Genomic DNA, 13,061 nt, shown 5'->3' with positions numbered 1-13,061 from the left:
AAAAAAGTGGGGGAAATGAGTTCATTATTTGCCACTTAAGGGTTGCACAATATTGGAAAAACTGTTAATATGATACTTTTTTTCTTTTCTATATATTTAAATATTAGGATTGTCATGCAAATGGGGGCTCGTCCGGGAATCTGAACATGAACTATGAGTCATTGGAACTGTGAATGACGTAACTGTGACGTGGACTGTTTATTTCTCTGTTTTATCTCAACTTTGATGAACTTTGTGGGTGGCCCTTAAGAACATATAAAGAAAGTATTGACTTTCACGTTTTGTCTCCTGCCCCGTTCTTGTTGTGTTACGTTGTGACTTTATCCGTAACAAAATAAAAAATCAAACTGTATTATTTACAAAGTCTCAATTCAGAAAATCCTATTGATCCTGTGTCATCATCACGTAGACGGACATGAGGTCGGTCAAGGAAACACACAGTATTTCTCACATCAATACCGAAAACTACTGGGTAATACTGGATAAGATGAACACAGTTAAAGATGTGCTGCTGATAAAAGAAAAAAAAATCATTGTGTGAATTCACAGAGGATAATAACAATATTCTCACCTTTACAAAGCTGATTCAAAATGCTCGAAGAAGAATTACTTTGTGTGCACAAAGAAAATGTGATCATCATCAGCTGATGTGACGGGACGGGATGTGCGCGTTAGCCTCTTCGAGAGATACGTGGAATGAAGTTAACATGTGCTTGCAATGCTCTAAATATGTGTGGCATCAAATCAGAATTTGACGTTGTAAACACAGGAATGTTTTACCAGATAGATAAGAAGTCTGAATTTATTTAAAGTCTCATTAAATCCAACAAATTATACAATGAATGCATGTTGTGCAAATGGAAGATTGCAAACAGAATAAACACGATTCCAAAAAAAGAAACGGCTCCATGATATTTGTCAAAGCATTGCCATGGTAACAGCAGCCTCGCACGCTACGGCATGACTGTAAAGCATATTTAAATACAGTTTTTAAATTGAACATTGTACAGAGATTGTTTTTCTCTTACAGTTTCATTGGAAACGCATGACCATGCAATCAATTTATACATCCGCCCTTAGAGTTGAAATAACCGAAAAAAAAGATTCTTGGCAAAATGAATAGAACAAACGAGAGGAAGTCCGAGAGTTAGACCGCAGCTTCCGTCACAAGGTGGGTCCTCGTGTGCGTTTTCAGACAGTGGCTCTGAGTAAAGGCTTTGTCGCACAGGACGCACTTGTACGGCCTCTCCCCGTTGTGGGTCCTCATGTGGACCGTCAGGTACGTTTTGCGTGCGCAAGCTTTCCCACAAATCCCGCAAACAAACGGTTTACTGCCCGAGTGCACTCGCATGTGGTTGTCCAAATTGGCCTTGCGCTTGAAGGGCCAGCCGCAGTCCGGGCAGCGGTACGGCGTCTCCCCGGTGTGGACTCGCGTGTGAATGGTCAAAGGCCCTTTGGTGGTGAAGCCCTTGCCGCATTCGCCGCAGTGGTACGGCTTGTCGTCGGTGTGCGTTCTCATGTGGATCTGCAGCTGCTTGCTGGTCAGGAACATTTTGCAGCAAACGTCGCAGAGGTACGATCGCTCCCTGGCTGTGTGAATCTTCTCGTGTTGCCTCAGGGTGCCCGGGAGTTTGAAACGCCTCCCACAAACCTGACAACCGTGCGGCCTTTCCCCAGAGTGGGTCATCTTGTGGCGCGTTAGCGACCTGTAGTTGCTGAGGGATTTGCCGCACACGCCGCAGAGCAACCTCTTGACGCTGCCGCGAGCCCCGCGGTGAGGTTGCTCTCCGGAGTGGGCGGCCACGTGCTCGTTTAAGCCGAGGACGCTGAAGAAGGGCTCTCCGCAGATGTCGCTGGTTTTATGGCGACTCTCGAGATGATCCTTCAACGGCTCCACGGAAATCTCTCCACACAGCCCACAAGCACTTCCTGGGTCGTCCGCGTGATTCCCGGCGTGTTTAGCAAACTCCCGTTCGGATTGCTGAGGCGCGCCGCAGACTTTGCAGGAGAGAGCAGCGCTGCTCTGAGCCTTTGACTGGAGTTCAGGTTCACTTCCTCCCAGCTCATTGCTCTCGTTCGGTTCCCGCTTGTCAGCGCTGATATTCTCCTCTTCTTCCTCCCTGCCAACGCCATGGTTACCCTCAGCCACAGATTCCGACGTCCTCTGATCCTCACCGTCAACGTGCGCCGTTTCTGTGCTGTGGAAACCGAACACATAAAGATTTAGGATTTAGTCAGCCAAAAGGGCACAAATCCCATTTGTTTACAACAGGCTAGCATTTTGGCATCAGTCTGAACAACTCCAGTAGGATTTTCAGACAGTTTCCTCTGTCCTTTAGCTGTCTAATTATATAAAAACTACAGAATAAACATTTCGGTTCACTTTTGTATCACCTTGTTTCGTCACACAGTGCCCCGGCAGAGTCTTCGTTGTGCTTTGACTGATAAATATCTTCCTGATCTTCCTTTGGCGTCTGCAAAAATGAGGAAGGGGGGGGGGGGGGGGGGTATAAGTGATGCAAAACCTGTCAAACAGCAGGAAACTAAACTAATTCGTGATCTTTATAGGCCAGAAAATAAAACAAATTACCCTCACTCTGATGTAGAGCGTCGCCTTCCCCCTCCTCGTGGCGCTGATGCTCCTGTGGATTTCCTCCGGCGTCGTCGTCTTTATGTTCAGCGGCCGTAAACGCCGACTCTTGTCGGCAGCCAGCATGTCGAAATGCTTGTTGCCAGCCAGTTGAGGGAAGGTGGACTTTAGCAAGTCGAGAAACTCTGCCTCCTGCAGGCCTCGAGCGCACTTCAGCCTCAGAGTGGGCCGTTTGTTGAGAACTGACAGGGCAGAACGACAGACAGAATATCATGAAAGTGTGGCGGAACACTTGGATACTACTACTACTACTACTTGGATTCATGAATCCTTCTCACTTTCCAATAATTCATTCACACTTACTACGGTTTGAGAGGACATCACTCTGGGAGTCCGGCAGGATCCGGATCCTGAGATCAAGATGAGTCTGGGTTTCACTGATCTGAGGTCTGGCAGTTCTCATCTTCACACGCTGAGCAGACCTGAAAGAGGAAGATCAACTGCCGCTTAATTAACGAACAACACAATAACGGAATCGCAGTAAAATTCTTTCCACTTGTTGTTAAGGAGAACCTTGGCTGAGTTTGGTCAGTCGAGTCTTCCAGAGTCTGGGCAGACCTCTCCTTATCTTCCTCTTCCTCTTCCTCCTCGGGCTCGAGGCTCATGCGACACGTCACACCTGAAAATGAATGCGTGAGACATCGTGGAAAAAAGATTTAAAGAGCTTCCTTAAAAAGAATCACGATTCAACGGGCCGACAGGAAATTACTCAGCAGCCGTTTTACAATCTGTCTTTTTGGGCAAAATTCTACAATTTATCTGCAGATAAGAACCTTCAACATTTCTAAAACAACACAACCCAAAATTATTGTTTAATCAAAACCCAAGTGGCGACTGTAGCGTTTTTGAGAGCTGAATTATTTTGGAGATTCTCGGTTGGCTTTTTTTTATGTAAAAAATAATACTTGATTAATCCAGAGGGGAATTCTATATGAAAATGTCTTTACTCCATGTAAATATTAAATAGATAGAACAATAGCCGGACTGCCTCCTTGAACCGACCCTCCAGCTGCTTCCTCTGCCGCTCGATCTCCCGTCTGAACCCCAAAGCCTCCTCCTCGTATCCGGCTACGATCCTGTCCACGGCGCCCAAGATGTCCTGCGTGGCGGCAGCGAGTCTCTCCGTGACGAATCCTCTCAGCAACTCACCTTTAGACATTTTATTTTCAACTCGTTTCGCTTTAAAACGATCGCGCTAGTAACAGTTCAAGCAAAGAAGGATCTTGTCATTTTGTTTACGAGTCGCATAAGCGTCCGTGCGTGCATATCGCCCGAGTAGAAACTGAGACCCCAGACAAAGGTTCCGCCCACGTATAATTATTCTTTTTTTAAAACGTGTAAATGCTCAATTGCAAGTAAAACTCAAAATCCTACCAAACTAAAGGTATGACGGAGGTACTTTCAGTTTGTAGCTTTAAAAAAAACTTTTATTACAGCTGTTATTGAGCAAGCATACAAGAAACATGGAGGGGTTTGGTCAACACACATTTATTAATTCAGAGAGAAAGTGATGGTTGGTCAACAGTGATTGTATATAAAATGCACAATTACTGTTGTAATTAAAATTACAATATTAAAGAGCAGAAGAGGAAATACAAGTTACCTAAATTAAACAAACAAACTTTTTGAACATGCAGAGTAAAAAAAAAATATCTTAAGGACAAAATCGTGCATATTTTTAACAGCAGATCTTCAGTCCTCCTCCCCTTCCTTGTTCCCTTCCTCCACCTCCTTCCCCTTTTCAATTTTGACTGGCATGCTTGACTTTCTGGGCTTCTTCTTTGGAATAAGATCATAAAACTCCCACTGCCACTGCTGAGCGGTTGGCGGACTTGAGGAGGCCTCTCCCATGTTTTCATCGGTGACATTCATTGAAACCGGGATATGGCTAGTGCAATGAAGGGAGTCAGGCGCACCTTGTCTGGCCGAAGGCCAAGCAAGCTTTGGCAGGGGTTGGGTTTCTCATTTGCAGGATCTACCAGAGGGACGAGGGAGGGAAGTGAGCCCAGCGAGGAAGCATAGACTGGGATGAGTGAAGGAGCTAAGGCTTGGTTGTGCAGGACAGAGCTGGAGTCGCTCCAGGCGAAGCTCTGGCTGGCGCCTTGACTTGAAGTGGAAGGTAGAGATGGTGGAGAAGGAGCAGGGGCATCAGTTTGAGGCAGTGCCATCTCTTGGGAGTCATAATGAGAGGTTGCATTACCATTAAACCCATTTGTCTGAGTGCGTGCGTGCCCTAGTGTCTGTTCCCTGCCCGCATGCATGTTGTGTATGATTTTGCGAGCACATTTGTCCTTGTGTGTCTGTGTGTCCTCCGGGCGTCGACCTGTGTGCGGATCGCTGTGGGTACGTGCGTCCCTGCCGGCGACCGTGTGCAGCCGCGGGTTTGGGTTAGCGCTGTGTCGGTTCCGGCTGCGCAAGGAGCTGAAGACCACGGCGCAGCCCGCCACCGTGCAGCGATGTTTGATCTTCAGGTGAACAGCATTGTAGTGGATCTTCAGCGTTCCTGCAGGAAAAAGAGAAGCATTGGGATTGTCAAGATGGGCGCCGAATTTACTGACTTTCACAAATCAGGTCCAAAGCAGAGCTGTTAGGACAGGATATTTGAAATGAGGCCTCCGCAGACTGAGCCAAGCTTGATTTGAAAGCTGTCGTACCCCAGATCAGGCCTTAAACTTGTCTCGTGTGTAACAAGACGAGCCCACGTGCACCCGAATGAGGCGTTGGCTCTACAAAGCGGACGTGAAGGCAATAGTCCTACCTTTGTCATAAAAGCTTTTCCCGCAGATGCCGCAACTCACCCTCCCCTTCCGACCTGCGGGTGAGAGAGGGGGGGGAGAGCGGAGGGAAGAAGCGAGAGGACGCAGGGAGGACAAAAAGGGGGACGAGGGAAGAGGACAGATGAAGGAGGAGGAGAAAGAGGGCAGAGAATTGAGGGAGTAGGAAGAGGAGCTTTGCGCCGTCTGGGAAAACTTTGGAGAGGGGAGAGGGGAGGAAGTGAAAGGATGAACGGAGGAAGCCGTGGCGAGCGTGGAGTTTAAGAAAGAAGCGAGGGACGACGGGTTTTCCTGTGGGGCCAGTCCCCTGTGAAGGTCAACCTCCGTGTCTTCGTTGAACCGAGGGTTCTGACGCCACATTGATGGAGCTGGGTTTGGCTTGTCAGGGTCTGCTTTGATTTCTAAAGACAGCTTGGACTCGGACCGAATGGGATCCTTCTCTTGTTCTCTTCTTTTTCTTCTTCTTCTTCCTTCCTGCCGGCGACTCTCAGCCGCCTCGGGTTTCTGTTGAAGCTGCGATGGCATTCTGGAGTGAACAACCTCCTGCTGGGAAAAACAAGAAACCAACAAAGAGGTATAATATCAGATGCAGGACGCTTTCTGTGTTTCCTTTCAATGGTTTACGCTGGAATAAAAGTTCCTTCCATGTACCTTGGCGAGAGGAACCAAAGAGTGGAAGTCAGAGCTGGGAAAGTGAAAAGGCAGAAGCAAAGGCTGTCCATCGGGGACGTTCTCGGCGTGGTGGACCAAACGTGGGCTTCCTTGACGTCCCCCGTGCTGGTCCATGAATGTGCCAGTGTTTGACTGAACGCTCTTTGGCGCAGGGTCTCGGTCGGCATGGGGAAGGTGATTGACAGCTTTCAAAGCCTGGACTGCCATCAGCTCGACGATGGGGCGGGTCTCACCGAAGCGAAGGAACTGTTTGAGGACGAGCAGCTCTTCTTCGCGAGTCGCCATCGCCCAGCAGTCTAACACCTGCCCGCGAGGGCACTGGAGAGAAGTGATGGAACTTGAGTTTTTATTTCAGACAACATGGTGAAATAAAGCAAAATGCAAAAAATATGTCCTTTGGCTTCTACATTGTGGGACGGGACAAAGGGAAGATGAACTTAAACACATTCAGCTTTTTGCTCGTTATAGATTTAGTTAAAATCTTCCTCTTCATATATTCAGCACACATTTGTATTGCCAGAACAGCAAAATTGAAATGCAATGTTATATATGTATGATTTACCTGCAGCATGTACCCTCTAACATAATCCCCCAAACTCCAGCCCAGTGCGTTCAGTATGTGGCTGACCTAAAAGTGACAAACGGTAATATTACAGATCATGTCATTTATAGCTCCATTATTACAACCATGTAGTCAAGTGAACTGCTTATTATGGTTATAGGTTGTCAAATTAATTTACTTAAAAACCTTTCCAGCGGGTCTCGATGTGCCGCACAGACCTGCTCTGAGGAGAGGACGCTGTAGAGACGGTCCAGCAGAATCTTTAGCTGAACAGGAATGGCCTGAGTTCCGTATAAGACCAGGGAGCTCAGCTCGAACACTGGCCCAGGAAGGGCCGCCTCCACTGGCCGGCAGCTGGAGGCCTGCTGCGCTGGACAACGGAGCTTTTCCATGGCTGGAAAGGGAAAGGATGCATTTGCTATTTGATATATGATTTGAAAAAAAAAATGTTTTATTAAAACTAAAAGGAAAACAGGGCTAAAGCCAAAATGTACATTGTAGAATAATGTCTGTGGATGATAGCTGAGTCATGCAAATGAGGTTTGAGCTTCCAGGGGAGGGAACCCAAAACTGCTTTTGAATACAGCTGATGCAGTTGATGCAGATGCAATACAGTCAAATATGTCCTCCTCTGTTAAGGGAGGGCCTTAACAGAGGTTTGACACAGATGTCTTCCTTGACCAAGATGTGAAAACAGATTGTCCCTTAAGTTGCCGATGGACTGCAGAGTCCTCCCCTCAGGGGTTTTACATCTCCAGTGTGGTTTTGTCTCCCCAGTTTACTTGTCTGGGCAGTCCTCACTGTGCTGAACTGACAACAGGCGGGGGCGCATGTGTGCGTGTGCAGACGCTCCCTCCAGATGCTTTTTGGTGATGCCATGACAACGTCAAACGACATCCTGACTTCATGTCACAGCAACACCTGAGCACATCTGCAGCCTCCGTGGCTGAAGTCCAACATCAGCGTCATTATCAGCCATGCAGGAGTGTCTTTATGGCTTCAGGAGTCAGGACCTCAGAGCTACCGGCAAGGCTTTGAACATTTTCACTGTTTGGTTGAGCTTTAAGAAGAAAGCTGTGCGTTGTGTGTCGTAGATGACCCAAGAGTCACAAAGCACCGTTGTACTGTACTGTGTGTACAAATGACACATCGAGAATTCAGTGCTGTCAAAGGTTAGAAGATAAATGTGACATTATCATCAGTTGTATTATTATTAATGTTAGCAATCTAACAAGTTAATTTATTTTATTTGGTTTATTCGATTTATAGTAATTGGCATAATACCAACATTTCCATTCGGGTGAGGAATGCTGGTTCAGTTTTAGCACGTTGAGTCGCCGTGTTGCAAACACCGATTAGCAGCTGTAGCAATCTACCTTGTGTGTGTGGGGGGGGGAGGACAAACTTTGAACGGCATCAGTGGAGGCTTTTTTTAATTTTAATTTTTATGTTTTTAAATATCTTTAAAGACCAAAACCAGCTATGAGTTCAAAGTTGACAAAGCCACGGGGAGAGTCAATCAAAACGACACGCTTGTCTTACCGTGCGCCACCCAGCCATGGCTACAGAGATCACATGATCTGGTTCGGACTCTTCCTGGCTTGAAACACAGACAGCTGCAGCCCGATGCCGTACACCTGACAGACTGGTAAACAAGTTTGCAAAAATATTAGTTCCTATAGTGAGACCGATTATGTGTCTCACACACATACACACACACACACACAAACACACAGACAAAATATAAATGACGTATTGGGTACCTCATCAGGGCCTGGAGTCATCCTCATGTCTCTATCCTGCAGTGAGGACAAAAATATCAACCTGATTGGTCAAATAAAACTACATTTTCCACTGATTGGACTTTTTGAACAGATCATATATGCATGATGGTGATCGCTTGACCAATCAAAACAAAGATAATGATCTGCTGCACGCCTTGTATGAAATCTTTGCAGGTCTGCAGCTGTTTGAATAGTTTGCTTTAACATTTAAGACGTATTTTGTAATATTTCTCATCGTTTTATATTCAATTGTCGAGATGTTAACATGCGATTTCACGCGGCAGCAACTCCTTCTAACGTTACAATTGATAATTACCAGGATTTTTCATCATGAAATAACTGATATGTTCATATTTAGAAAATATGTGTGCTTTATAGTCCTTGTTTTTCATGAATAAATATATAATGCATGTGTTTTGCTGTGTTTATTTAGATGTTGTCCAATACTCCCTATCCATTTCTGAACCCTAACCCTTTCCTCATCCTTTCTCTCACCAGATCTTGTGCGACTCACAGGAGGACAAAAAGGGCTCTTGACATGCTCGACATTTGTAATCCAGTATGCGGATTATTGTGCTCATTCATTGAAAGATTTGTTGAATTTACCATCGTACTCACTTTTCATTCGCCCACATCCATGAAGCAATATTGTGTCAGAACTCAATTTAATATATATATTTTTTTTTTCATTTTCTAACCGCTTATTCCGCTATCGGGTCACGGGCCAAGCTGGAGCCAATCCCAGCAGTCAATGGGCGAGAGGCAGGGGACACCCTGGACAAGCCGCCAGTTCATCGCAGGGCAACACAGAGACAGACAACCAGCCACACACACACTCACACCTACGGACAATTTAGGGTCACCAATCAGCCTAGGCTGCATGTCTTTGGTGGTGGGAGGAAGCCGGAGAACCCGGAGGGAACCCACGCAGGCACGGGGAGAACATGCAAACTCCTCACAGAACGGCCACAAGCCGGAGACGAACCTGCGACCATCTCGCTGTGAGGCAACAGTGCTTACCACTGCGCCACCGAGCCGCCCAATTTAATATTATATTATAGTATTTCTGCAAAAAATAATGTGAGAGATTTATATTTTATTTTATTCTAATATTCTGCCACTTCTATCAGCTTCAGACTTTGTTGAGTCCAAATCAAGAACCAGAACCAATTTATACATATGAACAATAACTGTAAAAGAATTTCACTTTGGAGCAAACTGTCTCTTTTTTCAATACTCTGAGACAAATCTTCAGATTGCTGTGGCTGTGCTGCGATACTTCAGTATCAGGTTCTATATTGGTCTCTGTACCTACTAGTTAGATTGTTTTTAATCTTTATTTCTTGCAGATAAAACAATGATGAGCTGCTGATGGGTCAAATATAAATGTTTAGATTTCAACTTAACCTAATGTTAACATGAAGTAAATGTAATGCTGGAACTTTTCACAATATTTGATTATTATTATTATTATTAATATTATTAATATAAAACCTCACTGACCTGTAGGTTTGCTGTTAAATTCAGATGATTCAGCACAGATGAAGAAAAACTTAATTCTTCACTTCTTCTATCTCCTTTTTTTCTGGATTTCTTCTTTTTTGCCTTGGCTCATCATCCTCGGTCTTCTTGAGCTCTTTTTCATTTCACCATGTTTATTCTTTTTTCCCCAAAAAGATAAAATTGCTTCGCTTGTTTCAATCCATCTCTCATCTCTTTTCCTCCTTTATATATGTTTATGCATATAAATACAAGCAGTGATATTTTTTTTCTTCTCTTCTCAAGATGCGCCATCCTTTGACTCCTCCCTCTAACAAGGGTACATCGATCTGATTGGATGAGCATTAACGTGTGTATGAAGGTTGATGTTCAGTATCTTCCCTTGTTTATTTAATGCCCACATGATCCACTTGTTCTATGAACAAGGAGGAACAACAGGGAAATATTAGAGGGGAGCACATGTTTGCTTTGCTTTATGTGTAAACCTGTTCCTGTCGTGTTTCTCAAAGTTTTAGAAAGTTTTTAAAAGCAGCCAGTTTGACTCCTATATATTTACAGTGATGCAAAAATGTAATTCTAACCAAGAATAAATATTAGTTCTATTATTTACATTGTACATTTGGCTCCTTTTATTTCATTTCATATCATTTTTGGTAAAAATGAAATGACTCTATTTCCATGATGATCACAAAAGATAAATAGATGCTGGATTTAAAAACAACCACAGATTATCCTGTGCAGTGAAGTTTTGTAAACTTGGGAGGCGTGCATTATTGGAACCCTTAGGACAGGGCATTAGAAATTCATGCACAAATCTTCGTGGAGGGGTACGGCATCGGTCGTGCAAGATAAACAAGCAAGTGCTGAGTGCTGCTGAAGGTGAGCGATAACCATTAGGTTTTCCTTTTTTTTAAAAAAATCCACCACCTTCTACGACTGTGTGCAAAAAAAAAAAAAAAAACTTTATGCATTAAGAACAGCCGTGATGTTTCAGAGCACCACTCACTCTGTGAGGAAGGTTCCCCCTCTGAGGGCAATGTCATATCAGGGCGACAGTCGGGCACCTGGCCTGCAGCCACACACACACACACAAAGGAAACACAAGGTTACATGAACGATCGCATCAATCACGTTTTCCATCATGTGGAGGATTAAGGAAATGATCCACAACATTTAAGTGGAGCTGCAGACGGTGTTATTTAGATACCAATTTGATGTGAATTGCCATTTTGGTGACATTTCTATTAATTCCTTGGTGATAAACATCATAGAAATGTGTTTTTAGCTTTTCTAATTTGATATAAGACAGTTGTTGTTGTTTTTGTTGTTGTTCTATGCAAGCGACATAAAAAAAGATGAATTAAAAACTGTGACAGCAGAAGTTGCTCTAAAGGTCTCATGGACAGTCGGCAGTAAAGACTCATAACTGACTTGAAAGGAGAATAAGGCCTCATCGTTTCTGCCGCAGGTTTGATTCCCGACCGCCACTGCCAAAGTGTCTCTGATTGAGCAATGAGCAGTGGGTCCTGATGTCGGAGAAAACTTCCCAGCTTTCTCCCTGAAGCAGGAATGCGAGGTATAGTGTAGGCAGGGCGCTTGGACGGGCTTCGTGTCTGCGGGGAGCTGCTGGTCCTCTTTCCCGTTTTTGATGTTGTACTCATTAGAATATCAGACGATAACGTTCTGTCAGTGTGTGAGATCCTCGCTCGTTGACACACTTCCCCAAAAAGATCGTCTCAGAGGCGTCGTGTTTGGAACGCAGCAGCACTACCACCTCCTCGCTGTCCTGAATATAACTCTGTGTGTGTGTGTGTGTGTGTTCCAGTCCTGAATTGTTTCACGCATGCTCGATTTGCTCATATTTTGGTATGAGTGCTGCTGCAGGAGTTTCCCACAGGTCCTGCCATTGCAGCTTTTAACTGGTTCCCAGTTGACCCTGACCGCAGGTTTGTGTCTCTGTTTGCAGGTTTCACAATCGTTCAATGGCAGCAGAGTGGAATCCCTTTGCAAACGTACCACCAGGAGTATTCCCCCCTCCCTCACTTTTCTGTCATTTGTCATGACAAGCTCTGAGGCTCCAGATGTGAATTTTACATGATACTAAAGTCTCTGAGTGTGCGCCGAATATTATGCATTTAACAGGACATCTGGGGCTCTTAAATGTGTGTCCCCTCACATACGGCTTGACTGAATGTGTGTGTTCTCTCGTTCTACTCTCCCACTCTCCTCATCCTTCCTTCCTTTCAGTGGCTTATCCCACCCTCCCGAGCATCTGTGCGTTCCCGCCCCGCTTCAAATCTGTGTCGTTACCCCAATTCTCTTTGTAGAGAGTCCAACTTGGAGCGTGTTTAAGTGTGTGTTGTCACAGGTACAACTAGGACACCAGGCAGGGAGGAACAAGGACTGAGATGAAACATGAAGTTTTTGACATCCCATCAGCGGTGAATATTCATAAGGGAGAGCAAAAAAAAAATCAGGACACAGGCATTTTAAAATGTTATTCTTTTTGTACTTGTTTTCTTTGGCATTTATTTTTCCATTTCCAAATGATGTCGGAAAACGAGTTTTCCAAGCATCATCGCAGGGACCGTGATGGAAAACTTTCAGCCTGTGTGTCCACTGCTCTGCAGCGGCCTGACTCTCAATGGGGGGATGCCACAGCTATATTAAATCCTGTTAGGATTAACAGCAACAGTATAAAAATGCAATGATGGAATTCTCTTGGTGTCTGAACGCATCACATAAGATTATGTTTTTGCTGCTTTTTTAAACGATGTGGTGTCAAAATCCAGAGTCCACAAGGAGACAATATCCGACGGAGTCGGTGACATTGGTGAAGTTCTTCCTCCGGCTCACTCAGTCCTGCGTCGCAGTCAAAAACGTGGACAGTTCCATTTTATTATAGATTAATTCTGTCTTCAAAGGTGTATAAAATATTCTGATCCCCCCCCCACGACACTGTTGCCATGTTCACATCCATCGTTTTCTGTGCTTATTGAATTTGTCTGAGTCCTAATTTGTTGTACCTTTATCACAACAACCTCATCGCATTCTCACCTGTGAGGCTTGAATTGAAAATCCTTAAAAGCTAGAAGAAAATTTAATTAAACCCTAAAAGT

At 44.8% G+C, this 13,061-nt stretch overlaps 1 protein-coding gene across 1 annotated transcript; it reads right to left on the bottom strand.

Moving 5' to 3' along the window:
- Positions 1-887: 887 nt before the first annotated feature.
- Positions 888-3,809, bottom strand: LOC137911747 (zinc finger protein 485-like). Its single transcript, XM_068756128.1, has 6 exons — positions 3,653-3,809; positions 3,164-3,269; positions 2,954-3,072; positions 2,591-2,832; positions 2,395-2,474; positions 888-2,198 (listed from the first exon to the last, which is right to left on the bottom strand). Exons 1-6 carry the CDS (start codon positions 3,807-3,809, stop codon positions 1,148-1,150), a joined length of 1,755 nt encoding a protein of 584 aa, XP_068612229.1. The 3' UTR covers positions 888-1,147.
- Between the last annotated feature and the right edge of the window lie 9,252 nt (positions 3,810-13,061).

This window comes from Brachionichthys hirsutus, chromosome 23 (genome assembly GCF_040956055.1).
Source record: "Brachionichthys hirsutus isolate HB-005 chromosome 23, CSIRO-AGI_Bhir_v1, whole genome shotgun sequence".
NCBI classification, from domain to species: Eukaryota; Metazoa; Chordata; class Actinopteri; order Lophiiformes; family Brachionichthyidae; genus Brachionichthys; species Brachionichthys hirsutus.
This window is presented reverse-complemented; position numbering and strand designations above follow the sequence as displayed.